The 21,517-nt window shown below is 40.7% G+C and overlaps 1 protein-coding gene across 1 annotated transcript in view; it reads right to left on the reverse strand.

Annotated features, from left to right (window-relative positions):
- trabd2a (TraB domain containing 2A) overlaps positions 1-15,634 on the reverse strand; it is a 54,378-nt gene extending 38,744 nt beyond the window's left edge. The window contains exons 1-2 of the mRNA XM_088282216.1: positions 15,057-15,634; positions 11,516-12,076 (exon numbers count right to left, since the gene is read on the reverse strand). Coding sequence (XP_088138342.1) covers positions 11,516-12,076; positions 15,057-15,167 — 672 coding nt within the window. The 5' untranslated portion in view covers positions 15,168-15,634. The remainder of the gene's footprint in view (positions 1-11,515; positions 12,077-15,056) is intronic.
- Positions 15,635-21,517: the final 5,883 nt, after the last annotated feature.

Below are 21,517 nucleotides of genomic sequence, written 5' to 3' on the forward strand. Positions count from 1 at the left end.
GCTTTTGTTGGTGTGGTTTTGAGTGGATTTAGTTTTGTTAAGTTTTCTCTGAGTCTCGTTAGGTTATTGTCGCCATCTGTTCCTCTTGTCAGCTGGGTCCATTGTGTCGACCAATCAGCTCCTGTCCAGGTGTTCCTCGTTGTCTCGTCGGTTTATTTGTATTTAGCTCCCTGGTTTCTTTCTTTTCTGTCTTTGTTGGTTCATTGCTTCTGTTGATCGCTGCATCTACTTGTTGTCGTTACGTCTGTTCTTGTCAGTCACATTCCCAGTTATGTTGATTCCAGTCAAGTCAAATTTGTTTATATAGTCCTCAATCACAAGAAAGTCTCAAAGGGCTTCACATGCATATGGTCGACAAATATTAATGAAACCCCAGGAGGGTGAGGAAAAATGAAAAAAGGGATTGTTTTGTTTCTTGTAAACTTGTTTTTTTCCCCCTGGACTTTTGTTAATTTACCAGCTTTGTTAATTCCTCCTTTTTTGTAATAAATAGACTGTTTTTTTTTTGGGGGGGGGGACCTCTTCCTCTGCTTTTTTGCTTCATTGGACTTGGTTTCAACTACTAGGCAAAATCCTGTCAATCAGAAGTCAGTACCTAGCAATATGGATTCTGTATTGGGGAATAATTAAATTTGAGATTGAAATGCTTGAAAGAAAATTGAATTGCATAATTGTAAAATGTTTATGGATTAGTGCATTTGTGTTGTTAGCAGGCTGCTTTCTGGTTCATGCGGAATGATTTGGAAAAAAATGGACAGAACTTGACTATCTGAAGTTTGATCGTGGCTGGAATGGAAATGAGAGATGACTTAGCTTTATGAAAAAAAAGTGAAAACAATTTTGGAACATAGAGTTTGCTTTTGTCTCTCACTAAGCGGGCTATTTTCTACTTCAAAAGAATAATGTGAACTTTTCAGATTAGAACATGACTGCATTGTAGAGCAGGTGGAATAGTTTTATTGTGCATTGGATGTTAAAAATATGTGAATAAAGTCATATAAACGTGAGTTCATGCAGGATTATGATGTTAGAAAGTGACAGGTAGGACTCCACTATTTGTATTTTTTAGCCTCATTTTTTTTTAGTTTAATATAAAATATTTTAATTTGAGAAGGCAAGATAAGATTTTTATTTTAATTAAGAATATTTAATTTCCTTTTATCTCATCCCCCTTAAATCTTCAAAACCGCCAAATTCCCACGTATTCCCATGGGATGTTTCCAAGTTTTAAGACCGCTAAACTTTTATTAATGATGTCATCACGTTATCATGCAAATGAGTTTTGCTCATGTAAGGGGAACATTAAAGAATAAATACGTCATTGCACAAAAAGTTCAACAGATTTTGAGCCATTTGTGCCATCACAGGCTGGAACAGGATGTGATTCTTTTGGGTGAGATGTCATCAGTTTGGCTGCCTGTGTGTTACAGTGAGATACTGTCATCGTGCCAGCATCACCGCAGAGCGACAGCACGCTCTTCCGGACGCACACACGCATGAGTTCACATGCTCACTATCTGCTCAGGGTCCGTCAGAGAAGAAGCGCTTTGAGTACAACCAAACATTCTGTTTGTATGATGCAGTTTTGTCTGAATCCTGTGAGATATTTTAATGCTTTGCCCTCTCATCTAACTATGATACTTATAAGTCCATTTTGATTGTGATTTATAACTAAATCGTCACACAGAAGAAAGACAGAATTTGAACACCAAGCTACAGACGTTTGCTACATGCTAACCGCTAGGTCACAGTGCGGCACGTCAAATACGGTACTTATATAATTGTTTTTTTTCTCCCCGATTACCACTAGAAATCTTAACCGTTACATCAATTAGTGTCATAAGTATTTTGCTGCTCATTTTTGCGCATTAGGAAAGTCTCCCCTTGCTGTTTAGCAATATAGGAAAATAGAAGGTATTACGAAGAAATTCTACTGGAGACTAAAACTTGAGCAAAAGCGGGACTGTTTGTTTAGAACAGGCATGATTAAACTACGGCCCAGGGGCCACATGTGGCCCATTAAATGTTTTAATCTGGCCCACCAAACTTGAAAAAAATTAAATGAATAAACCTTGTTAATATTTTATTTTCTAAATACGGTGGTGTGTCGAAGAGTTATTTTGTTGTAATGCTTTTGTTCATTATCATTTAAAATTAAATGTATTTTTTTTCTCCGATGAACACTCATCAAAACACTCCATCCATCTGCTCCTGGTCCGGCCCCTCTGTCAAATTTTAGAATTTATTGTGGCCCACCAATCAAAAGGTTTGCCCACCCCTGTTCTTGAACCTAACTGGAATGTCTCGCTCGTTGCAATTTTACTATGCCAAAATGACTGCTGTGCAATTATGTCAGGACAACAGCCAAGCTAGCTGACATTTACGCCACACGGTACTTGGCAAATAGGTCACGAGAGCAGGAAAAGGGATCTCAATTGCTCCTTCACATGCGCACTACATTTGTGAATGATGCATTATTTTCAACCAGCCATCCTTGTATTACTCTCGGGTTATGAATCTGGGTTTCCTTTGGGGTTTCCTCAGACCTTACTTTGTGAACGATCCAAAGATGTGAAGCGTACACTCAAGTCAGCAACGAGCAAGTAACATCACGACGCCTTTTCAAGACGCAGATGGAGTCACGCCTACCCTCCTTAATGACTCTCCCCGAGATCCAAGACCACATCTCACTTTTCTATGTGCCAATTCCGAGCCGTCATGAATAGACCAAATGGGCTTCAAACATTCCTCATAGACCTGCATTCATCCCGGCGCCATGCACCATTACTCCCAGTGATGGCAGGAAAGAAACAACACTTTCATTAGCAGCTCTGCTCCAGTGAGACGCGGAATGTTCCGTGGCTTTCCAACAACACGGACACAGAAAGGAGGCCTTCATGCGCCCATTGTTGTCGTCAACAAGCTCACTTAGTGTAATGGGTTTGGTGGAGCCCACTCTTCAAAAGACAAGGGGCACAGTGCATGAATAAGAGCAGTCATGCTTACGCAGATTAGAGATCTGAGAACAGAGAGGATCATTTGTTGTGGTGTAAAGAGTGAGCGCTCAACGGGCCTCGTTTACTCAATAATAGACATTACTATCATGTAATAAATATTTTTGTCCTGTCTAGAGGAAATCAAAGCCTGGATGTCACTTGAGGTCTTGAATTTCAACGAAAAAAAGACAGAAGTTGGTGTTCGATCACAGTGGCACTTCTTGTTTCAACCCTGTTGACCTTGGTCATCTGGCGTCTTATTTGAAGCCAACAATCTCAAACCTTTGTTTTACTTTGACATTGATTTTAAATTAGATCGGCAATTCAGTGCTGTCGTTGGATCCAGCTTTTTTTTCATTTTAGGCAGCTGGATAAGGTGAAGGAAGCCCTTTCATTCTCAGCAGCACTTAGAAATAGTAATCCATGCCTTACTGTAATGCAATTTATTTTGGAGTCAGCCAGTCCTCCTTCAAGTGTCACCAGTTGGTACATAATACTGCTGCTTGCCTTCTAATTGGAACATAAAAGAGGGACCACTTAATTCCAATTCTGCCCTCGCTTTACTGGGTGCACCTTAGAGTTCATTTTAAGATACTTCTGTTTGTCTTTGAATCTTTAAATGGCCTCGGCCCAGCAGACCTCTCTGAGTTCTCTGCCTGCTGCCTCAGTTGTGCGGACCAAATGCTGCTGGAGGTGCCGAGGACTAAGCGGAGCCTATGAGGGGATCACACCGTTTCTGTTTCTTGTGCATCTCTATGGTATGACCTTCCAATAAATGTTAGGCAAGACACATTTTTATCCTTTGGCTTTCTACTCGACATGAGAATGCCGGTGCTCTGCTGTTTGGCCTGGTATCTACTGTATATGTGTTTGTGTTTTAATTTGTGTTCTAATTTACTGCGAATCTATATTACACCATATGTAAAGTGCTTTGTTACAGCTCCAGCTGTTATGAAACGCGCTATATAAATATGGTTGAATTATGAAATGTCATTTGGGATCATTTCAGCCTGAAAGAGACCGCAGACCACTGATGGGGTTATCATTAGGTCAGTTGTCTTTGGCTCGCTGGTTGATTTCAAAACAAAAAGCGATTTTAATGATCATCAAGCAGTCGTAAATTTAGAACAAGGGCTTTTTATTATTTTGTTGTACTCTGGCATAAATTTGGATCTCAATGTTTTGGCAGCTACCAGAAGGGCAATTATTTGTCCTTCTGACTCACTCCCCAATGGGGCAGTAGTTCACTAGTCGATGGTCAGAATTTTTGTGTGAATAGTTGTCTGTCTCTATATGTGGCCTGGTAACGAATCTAAAGTGGCAGACGGGAAAGGATCAAGATCACTGCGACCAAAGAACAAAATAAGGGGTAAAGGGAAATAAGTGGATGGGTGATTATCCTCGATTCCGTTTTTGGTATCACTTGACGTGTACTTTGCAATTTTTCTAAGCATAGCAAAGCCAATTGACCCTGGAGCAGCATTTCGATGTTGCCGCCTGGCAAGAGGTTTTTTCCCCACAATTACAGTCTAGCGCCAGTTTGAGGATCTTTATGGTCATCACACTAGGCATAGTATCGCTTTTCTGTGTGGAATTTCTCGAAACGAGATCTCTTATTGACAAACCACGCAGTGGAATGCCCATGACTACGATAACTGAACTTGTAGAACAAGAACTCGGCATCAACAGAAGCTCGAGATAGTGGGTTGAAAGAGCGATAAAGGAAAAAAAATCTTCAACGGGAATAAAACTCTCTGAAGGTGAGGTTTGGTAAAACATGTCTTTTTGGTAACGTAACCACGGACATTTTGCAAACTGGCGCTGCAATCGGGAATTGAGAAATTTCTTGCCAAGTGGCAAATTTGCAACATTTGCTACAGGTGTTAAGCATTTATTAAACACAAAGCATTTAGCAAATAAAACTAGAAGTAACGTGCACAAGTGTGTTTACTATTTTTTTTTTTTATTCTCGCGTTATTTCCATATATGACTTAGTTTAAATGTGTTGAATTTTGTCGACGGTTTATGACACATTTGCAACACACTCTCATAGTCAGTCTGCATATACACGGGACAACACTTACTCTGCACCCTCACCCTAACCGAAAGCACATCTGCCACATAGACAGTACAGCCAAAGACACAACCAATCAGACACAAGACATGCACAACAGGAGTCACGAGGGCCCAATCGCCAAAAACACACCTTCACACTTCGACTTTGCGATCCGAACACATACACTCCCACACCAAAGACAAGACTGCAGGATGCCAAGCCGTGGGACCTGGCCTTGGACCCGTGAGACAGAGGAAGAGAAGAAGAACGATTTCAACCGACATGACATATGATGAAAAACTGTGTGAGGGACCCTACATATTTTGAAGGGCTACAATGCTTCTTTCCGGTCTGCATTCATCTTGGGTGCGGGTCTGCGCGAGGATAAGAATAGTAGCGGGGATATCTGACTTGTACTACTTCCTGAATGTCAGAGAATTGAAGAGACTATCGGAACAAATTTGTTTGAACAAAAAACGAACATGCATTCAGTTAATCAAGGGTTTATTCCCTCGTAATTCGCATTTGCTTGGCGACTAAATTCCAACAAGGTGTAGAGTGACTTTTGGGACGCACTGTATATTATATTGCGAGCACTCTTCATCATCATCTTTCAAAACAAAAGCAGCAGATATGAAATGAAAATTACTTATAAATTCCATTGGGTACTTTTCGTTTGGTTTAACGCTCGATGGAATTTCCTTGTGAAAACATTACAGAGCCCATTAAGAGATCACGAACATTGTTCTTCAGTCACAGCCGGGATAAAAGAAAAACACGGGCAAGAAAGCATAATTGTCCCTTTAGGGGTGCATTTCACTCGTCACACTCTTGCTACAAGTCTTGCAGATGATTTGAGTTTAAAGGATTTCAAAGAAGAGATTGTCCTTTTCAACTATACACGGCAGAGCTGAGGTGGGAGGGGGGTGGGGGGTTGTTTATTGAAATATTGAGCCGACCGCTTGAAGTCAGATGAATCTGGGCGCACATCAAACCGCCGCTGATTAGCCTAAAAGTGCCAGCGGAAGGCAGTGCCAAGTTGCGCGGTGTGTTTGCGTATTGTCGGCGTGGAGGTTATTTGAGGGACACGAGAAGTCGTTGTTTACTCCTCAGGAGATTTTAGAGGGTTTAAATGCAATGAAGGATGTGATTACACGAGAATTCAAGTCACCCTGCATTAAGTGTTACCGCAACACCAGTATTATGGTCGTGTAATTTGGGTTTTGCAACTTGCTAATTAGATTTAGTGGAAGAAACTCGAGATTGGTTTAAGGAGAGTGCGTGTGTGTGTTTTCTCAGTTTGCTAAGCTGGACAAATTTCATTTCATCAGTCATGTGCATTTTACACTTTACATCTGATGAATATGAACTCACTTGAATGGGCAAATGTTTCAAATGCACCTACTCATATTTTATGATCATTCCCTCAGCTGTGCTTTTTTAAACCTAATAAGATCAATAATGTGTATATTGTCATTGTAGCAGGTAGAACGAAATTGAATACTCTGAAGGTGCCTTTTTTTTTTTTTTTTTTTTGCATATCACACGAAAAATATCTCAATTTCATCTCCTGCAAAGTCCCGGAGGATGCACGGTGCCATCCTTAGGCAGAGAGAACTGAAGAGTTCCACCAAGGAAGAAAGGGAGCAGCCAGTAATCCTCTGGAGCTGCGGTGAGAACCTTGTCTGCCAAATATTTGATCATACACAAAAAAATAAACCCTCATCATCGAAGCAAACGACACGCTAAACGAAATAGCTGAAATGCTAAAAATCTTTCCAGATCGCAAATGAACTTTCAAGTGCATCTTCTCCTAAACTGATCTCCACGCAGGCGCCACATGTTGACCACAAGCGGTGCCATTGGTTACTTCTGCTTTCTTTCACAAGTTCCTAAGATTGTTGTGGAGATTGTTGATGAAAACAAAGTGGAGGAAGTGGAAAGGAAAGACCGGCGGTCTGCTCCATTTGTATAACACGCGTCTCCGGAGCAATCGGCGCAGTAAACCTTCTGACCCTACACCCTCATTTGAGTAGTAGGATGACAGCAACCATTATTGTGCAGGGGGAGTTTGAGTTTTTAGGAAGTTATTTGGTGTTCAACGAAGTTAAATGAAACAGCGACCCCAGGGATGGGCAACTGGGGGGCAGAGAAATGGGAGGGGGAAATTCTTTGAAAAAACAGGAGGAATCAAAAAATTGTGCTGGGAATGGCGGGCCACAATGGGTTGTAAATATTGACAGAGGGGCCGGACCAGGAGCAGATGGATTGAGTGTTTTGGTAACCTCACCTCATCTGGGAAAAATAAATACATTTAATTTGAAATGAAAATGAACAAAAGCATTACAACAAAATATCTCTCTTTGATACACCACAATATTCAGAAAATAAACATGAACAAGGTTTGCTCATTTCATTTTTTTCAAGTTTGGCGGGCCGGATTGAAACGTTTAGCGGGCCGTATGTGGCCCCCGGGCCTTTGTTTGCCCATGCCTGTGCTAGACGTACGTGAGTAGACCAAATAATAATTTTGCTCATTTGGTAGTATTGCGATAATATTCAAATGTTGAATGAGTTCATTTTTGTGACAAAATGTACAAAATGAATTCTGGCAATTAATGTTTTTTTTCACAGTTTCTTTTGCCGTCCTTAAATGGTAATTTTCATGCAAGGGGGGAAATGTTCATTTTGTTGTTTTGTTGTAGGGTTAGGATAGTGCAGTGCTTCTCAAATATTGGGGTGCCCCCCCCCCTTGTGTAATTGCACATCCACTCCAGTAGTTGGCAGTGGCGCTCTCATTGGCCATTGTGCGCAGTGAGTATTGCGAAATTGCTATTATTTATAGTTGCGGCGGAGAGTGGGTGGTGGGGTGGGGGCGCGAATTGTTGTCTTCTTGCTGGGGGGCGTAACATAAAATAATTAAGCACTGGGATAGTGGATTGAAAAATGTTCTTATCAAAACTGAAACACATTAAGAACCCGTATTTTTGCACAGATTTTGTCCATATTTAAAATAGCATTTCTATTATACATATGGTTAGGAAGTGCAATGGTCCTTTGTGGCCCCTCAAAATCACTGATGAAAAAATGTTGGCTCCCTCCAGTATTTAGTTTGCTCATCCCTTAGCAACTCTGAAGCTGAGAGGCATTTTTTTTTCATTGCTGCTCGTTTGTTTCCGAGCAGGATTACGCAGAATCCTGAGCCCACATTTCGTAAAGCTTTGTGGAGGGCTGTCAAATGTGACCAGGAAGAACTAAAATGATGATAAATCAGCTTATAATGGAACCAAATGGTAGAATACCAGCAGTCGATTCAATTTTAAATGACATCATTATCAATGAACAGAAACCAGAGTAAAGCACATTTTTGGGAGTTTTGGACTTTTATTTTATCTCCTGCCTCATTCTTGTAAAAGTGCACACTGCAAAAACCGTTGCTCGCCACAATGTGGTTGCACAAACAATCCAACCGTGGCGGATGCCTGTGCTCCACTGAGTGCTATTCTTGTTCTCATTGTAAATCTGAACATCCTTCCCAAAACACATCAATGACAATGGTTGCTTAGCGTTTCATTCAAAACAGCCAACATCGATTTGAAAGAACATATGCGCAAGATGTATACAGCTGCAAAATATGAGACACATGTATCAGCTGTGAGGGCGAGGACTTCAAAAGGGCTGCATTTGCATGCTTTTCATTCATTCCCACATTTAACACAGCATGCAAAGCACTTCATCGGGTGACTGAAGGGCGTTTTTTTTTTTTTCCAAGGACGCTATAACTTGTTCCATACAACCCAGTGAAAATGGCACACCAGCTAAAATAATGGAAGCGTAACATAAAAGATGCCATTCAATTGTCATTTTTTTCTACATTCACACATTGCTCGTTGCCACCCAGGATCAAAAATCAAATGCTGCTGGGTGGTTTGGGGGAAGAGAATTATATGGTGAAGGCCGGCAAGGCCCGCTTTAAAATAACAGCACTTAAAGCTTCTGGGTGTTAGAGTAAATGGTTGCGTATAATCCCCTCAGCTCCCAACTGAAATTCCTCAATAATAGGCAACATGACTCTGGAGGGACTCATGCCTTAGTGAGATGTTTGTAATACTGGAAGGGTCAGCGAAGGGCGCAGACAGACAGGCAGGCGGACAAGGAGGCTCAAGTGTGCCTCTCGTTTGGGGAACAAGATGCCTCTTTTTTTTTTTTTTCGGGTGATTTCAGACCTGAACCATCAGGATCCATTTTTCCATCATAACAAAGGGCGAGGTGGAGAGCGGCTAACTGTTTGCACAGCTGATTATTAACACCACACCTTGCTCCGCTCAAACAAGCAGCCACGGGAGCAAGAGGATGGGGCGGGGTGGCATTGCGACTCCAATCCTGTTGAGGCGTAATCCATGTATTTGGTCTTTGTCAATTATATTGAAAGTCTTTGGGTGGAATCAATTTGTGAGGGAGGACTTCACGTCATGTGCAAAAAAATTGACTAATTTAAACTGTTTGAATACGGGGGGGGGCAGACACATGTTGGATGGTAATACATCAGGTGACATCCATTAAGTGGACACGCTATTAAGACTTTGTTGCATTCATGGTCATTCAGCAGAATACATACCATGAGTGCATCATCATTGCTTGTCACGCTACAAATAATGATTAATGATATCCAGCAGGTCCACTTATTAGGCTACTAATAACACTTGAAGGATTATGAGCTGCTAAACCACAGCGCATATGTTGTTTGTTTACACATTTCAGAGAGGCGGAAGAGTTCGGTTCAGCTTGATATGTTATGCTTTGGTACACGCAACTCGGAATTGGATCGGTTACTGTTAGAATGTTTGTCCCCAAGCTAAAGTAATTGACATTAAAACAGCAATGAAATGGAAAATAACACAGTAAAAAGGTTGATGAGTCATAACTGTTGTAATCGTCTTTTTGACCAAATGAAAAAATTAAATCAGCACATTCAGTGACTTTATTTATGATGGTCGCAAGTGACTCAATGCGCAGAATGACGAACCTGAGCCAATGAGCGCTAACTACACTCTCAGGCCCCTGTCATTTCAAACCAGACATATTCAAATTCATTAGTGGAGCCCAAAGTTCAATGCAAACACGGTGAATCAGCATTTAGCTGTTATGCTGCACGCTAATGGAATAAGCTGCCAACAGAAGTGAAGTCAGCATCAAGTTTACATACTTTTAAAATCAGGTTGAAATTAATCATTTTTCCCCATACCCATGATTGAGGTCTTTTAAAGCTTTTTAATTTTTTTTGTTTTGTTTACCAATTCTTGTGCAGTGTGTTCTTTTTGTAAAATTAGTAAGATGCTTTTTATTTCTCTACTTTGCTTTTAAATGTCTCAAATTATGTCATGCATGCTTTTAACTATGTGAAGCACAGTACATTACCTTGTTTATGCCTCCGCACCTCACATGCATGAAATGCATAAAATAAATATTGTAGATGTTGTTCTATTGACTTGATTATAAACTTGTGAGAAACGGACGGCCGTATTAAATAAAAAAATAAAAAAAAGTTATGTGCTCCAATTCCGTCAGTCAATCAACAAAAACCACTCCAAAAGAAAATTATCACTTTCTCCGGAGGGAAATGCAACATGTTGCATTTGATTGATGGTAATGGAGAGGAAATGATCAATTAGTTAAATCACCAATTCTAACTTCTACACACATTCATGCTGTTGCGCTTGATGACGACTTGACGTGTTGAGCATAACCCAAGTCATGTTTTCCAGGTCGTATCTTGCTTTAAGTGGCGTCAAGTCAAACCCTTTGTTAAGGCAAGTCAACGCAACCACTACAATCAAATAAATTTAAATGAAGAATGAATTAATCGTTTTCAAGCTGTGAGACAAAAATTCAAAAATTTGCTCAGACATTGGCGAGATCCGAGCAGTTTGACTCAAGTGCTTTTGGAACTACTACGGTCGATATTAAACCCCAGGACACTTGAACAATGCCAAACATCTCAAAGTATTGATATTTTTTTTCCCCTCTAAAGTCAAAAGGCTGAACAAGACATGATTATTGGCTCCACTCAACATCTGTAACATTAGCCCTCTTCAGTTGGGTTTTCAATGTATTGGTTTGATGAATCTTAATCAAACTTGTTCCCATCGTGCTATTTATAAACAAATGATTTCATTTCTTTCTTAATCATTCTTCCATTCGATTGTAACACGGACTTGACAATTCTCTGTCGCGCAATCACGGAGGTGAACACAGAGCAGAACTGCAGTGTCTCTAGCGCTACGCTACGCTAGCTAACCATACTGCACTGTGACTGGTACACCAAAAAAACAGTGTTGTGCAAATCAATGCCTAAAAAGAAAACTGTAAAAAATTTGTTCCAATCTTACTTCTTGGTTAAAAGAGTGACTTCTGCCCATAAGAATCACACATTTGAGCGTAGCAGCTGCTGTTTCACACTCACCTGGGAGAAATTGAGGCCATTGAGGGGATGGCACTGTTCCTCCACCTTCTCGACAGCTCCCGTCCTTTTCCTCATCCTCTCTGCCTCCTGGGCCAGGTATAAGTCCAACACCGGCACCCCTCGAGTCTTAATGTCCGCCTCAGTGAGCGAGTTAACCATTAGCATGACCCAGACAGGCCGCTTCCTCTCCCAGTTTCCAGCGATGGCGTTGAAGAGGTAGTCCGCATAGAGTCCCTTCCCTCTCTGATCTGGTGTCATCCACGAAGGCATCATGAGTTTTACATACTCCAGGTGCCTCTTAAGTCTGCGATAGATGTCTCTGGGTAGAACGTCCTGCAGGTTCTCACCCTGAGGAAGCAACTGGCAGCTGGTCAGGGCGGAGATGGTGTAAGGATCAGTCAGGTCAAGCTCAAAGTAGACTATATTGCTCTCCTGGAAGGCCTGCTTGGAGTTTTCAGGGATGAAGTCCCACACCCGAGTGTAGGGAACATGAATCGTGCCGTAGAAATATGAGGGAGGGTCCCGTTTGATAGTCCACAAGAAGGAGTTCAAGTCAGTTTGCTGCAAGTAGAAAATAAATGTTAATATTCCTGGATGGGAAAATACTTGCAATCATTGGTCGCCTCTTATAATTAACAATTGCACTAAGATTCAGAAGTGATCGGTCTTGGGTGTTGTCTGGCTTTCGACGTGAGTCAGCAAGGATAGACACCAGCAGAGAGGGGAGGGGTAAGCAGTTACAAACGGGTAAGCAGTTACGCACTGACAAGGAGCAGCGAGGGGGCAAAATGAAAGACACCGCTAACACAGATGCCTTTTTGTTCTGATTAAATGTGCATAGTCCTAGAAAAATAAATAAATAAATTGGTGCCAGCGGGTACTAGTTAGTCCCAAGGACAATGAGTAGTCCACGGGTCTATTCTAAAAATAGCTCACCAGTAATTACTAAGATGAATTAAAACAGAAGAAGGTTGCTAGCATTTATTTATTTATTTAAACTTAAGATTTTACATGGTTCATCGATGCCGAATAGTCTATAAATGGGTTGGGGGGAATTGCACCATGCCATGTCAGGTGAGTTAACGTCACCACAGCAATGTTCATCTAAGCCAGGAAGTGTCAGATGCTCAGGGCGTTTTGAGCAGGTAGATTATATCATGTTGAAGGAGCCACGAGTTGTCCTATCATAACTCTGTCAGGCCCGTCTTGAAGTGGAAAACTTATAAGTTGTAGTTTGGATTTAAAATCTAGCGTTTGTGACACCAATCCTGGAACTTCTCTGACACACCTCATACATATTTTTGGAATGTAAGAGGAAGCCACGGGGGGGGGGTATTCACACAAGCATAGGGAGAAGATAAAAACTGCACATGGGTGCCGAAATTCCAAGCCCATACCACAGAAATGTAAGGCAGACGTGCTAACCACTAACAAAATACTCAAACATGTTTTGTGGTGTAAAAAGAGGGTTTTAGGCCTGGGTTCAGTTCATTCTATATATTTCTATATAAATTCCAACACTGAGCCGTTGGAGATCACACTCGAGTGTGTCTCTAGCGCAAGGCCAGTGTTCAGCAACATACTGAAGGCTCGTTTGCTATTTCATAGACTACACATTAGAGATGAAGTCATTTTTTTGTGTCTCAATACAGATTTAAAGGACTTGTGTTGACCACTTGGAGCAGTGGTGTACAATCAGGGTTAGAAAATGTCTCAGTCACATTTATCGGGATTTTGAAAATTCAACCAGATCTGAATAGAACTTTCACTTAGCAGTCTACTTGTACTTTAGTGACAATTCAATTAACAATTGAATTAGCATTTCACTGCAGCAAGCCAGCAATTTTCAAAGAAAAGTTAATTCACGCCTTGCACATCGCTCACCGGGGCTGTCTGACACTTACCCAAGAGACTGTTTATTAGCCAAGTGCTAACAGAGCCATAATGACTTATTAACAGGCCACTTGGGAACAAAGTGTCAAACCAACAATACACACGATGTCACATGATCAGACCGCGGATTAGCAGTCTTAATGTTTGTAGCTGCTTTTGACTTGCAATAATAAACTAGAGACCGATTGTAGACTGAATGTGTATAATTGATGGCGTTCTTAATTATAGAGCGTGTATTTATTACAGTTGTAATAAAGTGCCCAAAGTGACTCAAATTCTGAGTTTCAGCTCTTTTAAATATTTTGTGGTGGGTGGGGGAGGATTAATCTAATTTGTGCAAAAAGTCAATATTTATTTTGACCCAGCAAGTCACAACTTAAGGCTCATTACAACGATATTCAAGCATGAAAACAGAAGCTGCAAATTTGTGAGTCACAACCCAAACTTGTGGTCACAACTGCAGTGATGAAAATGAATTACATTCGGACATTCTATATTCATGAAAAACATTTCAAAGTGTACGTTAAAGCATTTTCAATTTTCGGCAATAAAATATGAAGAATGGTGCACTACATTAGGAATCCATGATTGGGCACATTCTACACTATTGCAGGGCAAGGAATTCAATTTCAGGGGCCAAAAGTTTTTTTTCTTTTTTTAACGATTATATATGAACAAAAAAGAAAAACATTTTTTTTTTTACACCCACCAACACACACATCCCTCTTTTCATTCACATTGATTTTTTGTTATCATCATCATCCTCATTTTACTATATCTATTTGGGTATTGTCACTTTTGACTTTGCATGACTTGTCATTTGGGCAACTGCTTTGAAAAAAAAAAGTAACTATAATGAACCTTGTAATAGCGCTTTTGTTTGCCTTTAGGGCCATTGACGTCTATAGAAATCTATTTCTGACATCATATTACCTTTTCAAATGTAAATTGATTCACTAAAACCTAGTAGCCCAAATGTACATGGGATGTGGAATGATCACTTTGAGTTCACTGGCTAAGCAAAATAGTCTTTAAATGTATGAAACATTTCACTTTAACAAGCCTCTCAACCAATTAGTAACACAGAAGCATTAGTTTTAAAGAGCTCAAGTTGGGCAAATTGTACCGCATATTTTGCTATATAAGTGGTTGAATAAAGGTGCATGAAAGAGTAGCAAAAGTATTGGAAAGATTTAATATTTTCTGCAATATTTGCATACATTGAAAATGGTATCCCCATTTTTTTTGCTTGTTTTTTCTTTCAACCATCAAATGACATCACTACTATGTGAGGTGTCTTTTCAAAACTACTGTTTTTTTTTTTTTTTTCGTTTGTTTGTTGGTTTGATTTGTAGAAACTGCCTTGAGGAAATCTAAAACACATATTTTATTATTGTTTTGCCTGACAGTTGACTGGAAGGCGGGATTGACAAAATTTGGGCCAAACTGACAAAAATGGCTTACGGTCCAATGTTTCAGGTCGCCTATACAATATTGATTAAAACATTTTTAATTAATGCTTGTCTTTTTCATGCATTGAAATTTGGCAGTATCATTAGTTTATATTATAAATTGGCCATAACCTGTGCCATTAATCGATGTATAATTTATTTTATGGCATCTATCAATCTATCTATCTTGGACTTACTTTCTTGTTGAGCTCACAGTTGCTTGAGTCCTGTCTGATCCTCCACGGGTCGCCTCCGACCAACAGAACCAGGCTGCAAAGGATCAGTGCGCTCAGGGTGCCGCGCATCATCGTGACTTTCTCCCCCCCGAAAGAAAAAGTATTCCGAACTATTCCACCGAAAGCATGGGTGAGTTGGTCCGTGCACGGCTCCACGCGGCCACGCAAAACAAAGCGGTCATGCTCACGCGTTGAGCCCGCAATGGTACTCGGGCGGCGCCGTGGTGGTCATTTGGTGGGCTTTTTCCTTTCCTTCCACGGGGGGGTCACGTCACATCGTCTGCATGTCGATGTTCTCTCCTTGCTCCTCTTCTCTCTGTTTGGCCTCCTCCTGCGCGGCGATCCAAAGTTGGTGCGTAAAACACACAGAACCACGCGCGCGTCTCAGCGGACCTTAGAAAAGTTCGACTGACGTGAATGGAAGCACTCAAAAAAAGTCTCCCTACTGCTTCACTGTTTTTATTTGCATCTCTGTGAATGTGTCTACATCTCCGCTGAGTCCGTGTGTGTGCGCACAAACATCTCTGCTGTCAGGGGTCTACCCCCCGTGTCGTCTGCACCCCCCCCTCCGCCCACCAGACCCCCTTACGCATACACCAACAAACCCACACACCCTCTAACCTTACTTTAACCTTACACCAATTCTCAGACCCTTAACATTGAATGATTAACGTTACAGGGACAGTGTGACCGTGCAAACAGATTTATGACGAGCGCCCTTCTGCCCCCTCCCACACACCAATCTGGCAACTTTCTCTCCTTTCATTGATTTCGATGGAGAGAAGATGAGACCGGCTGCTATCGAGTAGACAAGCAACAGGCGCAATCATTTGATGCATAAATGCATATTTGGTGCAAGTCGCAGGATGCCGGCAGGCAAAGACGAGAGGTGCCAGGGGCCCGATTTGCATAAAGCTTGACAACGTAAGCGCCATTAACATGAGAAAACATTGCAATAACGAGGCGCTTTGCACTGCAAATTCATGAAGATGGGGCGGACACTCAATTAGCCCAGTCGCGCTGTTCTCAAGTGTTGTCAGTAGTCACGTTAACAAAATCGAATTAAAGAGGCGGGGAATTAAAGAAAACAGTCGGACTTTCAGGAATTCCAATAGGTCTGTACACACAATAACACAAAATAATTACATTTTATTCTATGCATGATATTTTTCTCTTCAGTCGTATCACGTGGCTCACGCCTTTTACAACTCTTAACAAGAAAGTCAAACTTGACAGATGACTGGTGCTGGTTGAAGCCAAATGAGAACAATTTCGAAAAGTTTATTTGAATTTGTCCGGTCTTTGTGGAGGTTGAGGAAGAGGACGACCCAAAATTGCAGGGAAGTGAGGTAGAAGTAACTTCAAGGGGTACTTTATTGATGAAGCAAAACGGGAAACAAGGCACTGGGAAACAAAGTACAAAACAAGGATCAAAGTAACAAAACAAACACTTGCAACAAAACTATGAAAACGGACAACAAACTCAAGAAGCACAGACGGGGACATCTGACAAGGACAATGAACCGACAAGAACTGAAAGCGAACAAGGAACTCAATACAAACAAATTAACAGACAACGAGGAGCACCTTGCTCGATTAACACCCCAGTGTTGGGGAGACGAACACAGGTGGTCACAATGAACATGACGAGACATACCAAACACAAGGAAAAAACATGAAACCAAAAGCAAAAACAGATCATGACAGAATTGTTTTGGATGTAGATCATATGCTTTGCTTGAAACATGTTCCGACGAGGCAGTGGGCACATGCATGAATCGTGTTGTTGACTAGGTGGATCTTATTGCACAAAAAGCAGATGTCTCGCCATATATCGTGAACATTGCTCCATTTATTATACGTTAGCATGTTGGCCTCTGCTCTGCTTTCTGTCTTTAGAAAGTTACTAGCAATTAATTTAGTCATCTTTTGCCATCAAATTTGGAATTGTATCACCACAACGAGTTCAACTGTATGAAGACAATACACACAAACCAAGTGGATTATTCAATACATTTTTAATGGGGCAGTGAGTTGATGTAAACGTGCAGTGGGACCACAATTTTACCAAGTCCGCTTAAAGCGCCCCCCAGTGGACGCTTTTTAAAATGCAATAGATGTTCTCTTACCCCGAGTTGGGGGGGAAAAAACAAGCTGAGCAATTCTTGTTCTTACACAACAGGCGCAACAAATGTAACAAGCATATTTTTTTAATGCTCAAGAGGCAAACTGTACTTAGAAGTTAGTCTTGGAAACACACAGTATCTTTTGAAGACTCGATTAAGTTTTCAAATAAAAAGAAAAACTATTTCCACGAGCTTTACTGTGGTTTGATAGCCTTAACGGAAAGACAAGGGCGGTCATCAATAAGTTAAATTTTCTCTAATAGTAGTTTAAGTCTGCTTGACTATATATATATATATATATATATATATATATATATATATAAATATATATATATATACATATATATATATATATATATATATATATATATATATATATATATATATATATACATATATATATACATAAATAAAGCATAAATATATCACACGAGCAAAGAGCCAAGCCATGAAAAGCATAAATGCGTAATTGAAAATATCACCCACCTGAAAGTCTCCCCACGCTTCAAAATCACATTTAATTCAGTCTTTGGTTGAATGAAAGGGAGAGTGTTCAAAGACCACCTTGGCCTTTATGACATTGTCACTAGTGATACGCTGCTGCGTCTGCACATTTCCACATTAAAGTGGCAGTCCGAAACAAAGATCAAATAAATCTTCTGAGGAATCCAGCGCAAATATCTCATTCTGCCTGCCTGCCTCCATGGGAGACAGGCTTCAAAAAGACTCGCACAATATGGAAATAACCACATATGTTTCGTTTTATACGGGCCGGGGGGTGGACCTATTTGATCCCGTCAAGTCCAGGTGACCCCCGCAGCAGTGGATGCCACGGGAACACAAATTCTTGATGCTAAACAAGTGAAATCTGCTCTCCGGAGAGCTCACTTGGATGTCAGAAAAAAAGCAATCCGTCACCTAATTGGTGTTTGCAACTGGCGTATTGTGGCTTTTACTCTGAAAAAAGTTCAATTGCATTCTTAGTGCAGCATATTTATTGCTTTCGGAAACAAATATGCAGTTTTCCTAAATCAGTGAATGATTTAGGACAAAGATATGCTGTAAGGACCACCCCTTGGAATATGGTGCAAAATGTAACTATGTTTTGTGAAGCATGTCCACCATATTCCAAAGAACATTGTCCTAACCTAAAAATAGCGCATTGTTGTAATTCAGACATGTCTGTGGATGGCAGAACTAACATATTTGGGGTGAATTGAAAAAAAAAAAACGTTTGCAAAACAACAACATAGCTGTTCTAACATAGGACCCCCTGAATGACAAAATATAGTTTTTAAATGTAATACGACTGCCATGTTTGTGGACTTGTTGCAATAGACCAGACGGAAATATTTTTGGGTTATTGAAATGTGCGATATATTAGAAAATCGACCAGACGGAAATATTTTTGGGTTATTGAAATGTGCGATATATTAGAAAATCGCCTTGCATTGTTTGTTAGGGACTTAGACAAAATGTTAAAAAAATAAATAAACAAGCATGTCCTGACCTACCTCTCCGGCACATTGTTAAACTTTTATTAAATTCCTGCCATTAAGTCCACCTAGTTAACATATTTTTATATTATTTTTAAAATCTTCCTAAAAAATCAAATCTGATAACAAAATTGTCCCAACAAAAGCAACAAGAAAATGTAGCTGAATTTAGCATTTATTTTATTTTACTTTATTTATATATCACAGTTGTGTTGTCTGTGGTAAGTTTGTAACCATAAAAATATTTATTTATTCATTTTTAAAAATAAAAAAAAAATGTCCAAGATGTTATTTGTGTTAGGACTCTACTGAACATTCTTTTGTCCTGCTTGAAAAAAAAAAAACAATTTCAAATATTCCAAACTATACACTCCATAAAATTATGCAAATCCAAAGATGTTGAAATCTCCTGTGTGGACTTTTTGAAGAATTCTCCTTAGGTGTGAATTATGATTTGTCTCAAAGTGCGATTGACAGCGAGCTATTTTGGATAGTCGCCTCAGTTTTACTCTTTATACTGGAAACGAGTCAAGTTCAAACAATTTCCTGTAAACCTCTCCAGTGAAAACATGAAACACGCATAGATTACAATATTTGTTTTTCTTCTGCTACATTTTTTTTCCTCTCTCAATGTGGATTGATTGACGCCAAAGCAGACTGCCCAGCATAGCAATAAACAAAGTACGAGAATCCTCAATGTGTTTCTGTGGGCGAGAGCTGAGATTCCTATCTCTTGATTACACCGTTTGGATGTCTGCACGCACTCCCGTTTCCACATTCCTTGTTTTCTTTTTATGATCCTCACAAGTGACCACATGAGGACATGACTCGAGCAAAGTTTCTTCCAGTAACAACAGCTCCACATCTTCTGAGTCAGTCCATTACAGATGGTTAGTTATATCGAGCGTGTCCCGCTTCTTTCACAGTGCATTAAACTCTGATTGAAAAGCCGTAGCTGGAGTGTGCGCGGTTGCTTAGAAGTGAGACTGATTTCCTCCACATGGGGGCTCAGAATGCCACGAAATTGCAAATCAAGAGGTCCCCAGTTGTTGTACAAACGTAGCGCATTAACGCAGTTTTGGGAAGACGCTCAATTGCCTTTGGATGGTTTTGGAAGCCAAAATGAATACAACCATTGGGGAATGACGAGATGCGAATTTTCCGCATGACATCTGCGTGTCCTTCAGGAATGAAGGCAAGAGTAGTTCACTTTGTAATGCACAATCAATTACAGACAATCGACAAATTCGTAAAAATGAGTTATGTCCATCCCAGGATTAGTGAAACAATAAAAGTTATGAATATTTCCTACGGGAAATGTATGTCTTTATGGTACAAATGGATATGACACCTTAATAAAGTTGATTTCCCTTCAAAATTGCGCGACATTTAGAAGGAACATGCATTTGTGGGATAAGTAGCAGCGTAGACGTTGAGGCTAAATCTTCTCTGCCACCGACAGTTTATTTTGCTGTTGCCGTCGACTCTTGCTTTGAGCTTTGGAAACCTTCTGTCAGGTTCGGTCGCCGGTCGGCGAGGAGGAGGAGGTGGACCCAGAATGCGAGGAAGCAGGGCAAAGGGTAAACTAAAGGGAATTTATTAAAGTAATCAAACGAGGACAAACAACGTGGCGTGAACAAACAAACGGAGCAGGGTGCAAAATAACAAAGACAAACTAAACGTGACTAAACTGGGTCAAGGACGAGGAACAACGATAGTGAACAAATACTGAGGTACATGAACGTGAACGAGCGCAAGAACGAGTTCGGGAAGCATCCGTGACAGTCCTGGTATGGAGTAATGTTCCAACGCTGAGCTGTCGGCAAGGGGTGGTTAAATAGTCCATTGATTAGGGGAGCAGATGGGAGTCAGGTGTGTGATTGTTAACGGGGGGCAGGTGTGTGGCTGACGAGGATGAGTGCTGAGGGGAAACGCCCCGAAAACAAGCAAAACAATAACACAAAAGCATGGAACGAAAAAAACAATAACAAAAACCTGTCGTGCCCGACGCGGATCATGACACCTTCATATGCGGCCAATCAGGTTTAAATTTTAAGAATGGGTCCAAGTGTGCATCCCGTCAGAGTGATTGAGCAGTCTGTCACTGACGAATGGCGGGACACTATTTGAAGATAACGGACTGATGATAGAAAATGACGCCACAACAGTTTTTTTTGCACTATCAGCAATTAAGGTTGTAAGCTTTCCTTTTCAGTAGGATTTCTACAATCAAGGCAGGTGAGGTTCAAAATTGCGATGTGTCTTTTTTAGGGGGGTTTGAAAACCAGCCTGATGCTTCACAGTCATCTCCGATGGGAGTGGTTGTGTGACGACAGCGTTAGTCACAGCATCAAAGCCAAAATGGTGTTCACGGTAGAAAAAAATTAATTAAAAAAACATTTACGAGAACCCACAATGTCCCGGTGTCTTTGTGGTCTGACACACATGCCACGTACATTCACGGTTTGATCCGAGCTTATGTAGTGAATTAGCGCAACTGTAACATGACGACCGCCTTCACCCCGCGTTCTGTTGTCGCTCTTAAAAACATTCATGTTGCAAATTCTTGGCTTTGTCTGCAAGACAGATTGTCGAGATGCTAATATTAATAACACGTTTGGCGTTTGCAGCAATTCAGTTTTGTCAAGGAGATTTGGGAATTTGAAAGTGAGTGTCAAACTTTCACGTCACTCTTCTCATCAAGTTTGGTACTCTACCAAGCCAACGTTCGTCTCTGTGGTCGGTCTGAATTGGTTCCATGATTCAAGCCATGTCTGTCAAGATGGAGCCATTTCAGGAA

This window comes from Idiotropiscis lumnitzeri, chromosome 18, assembly GCF_059441095.1.
Source record: "Idiotropiscis lumnitzeri isolate Australia: NSW breed Sydney's pygmy pipehorse chromosome 18, RoL_Ilum_1.0, whole genome shotgun sequence".
NCBI lineage: Eukaryota > Metazoa > Chordata > Actinopteri > Syngnathiformes > Syngnathidae > Idiotropiscis > Idiotropiscis lumnitzeri.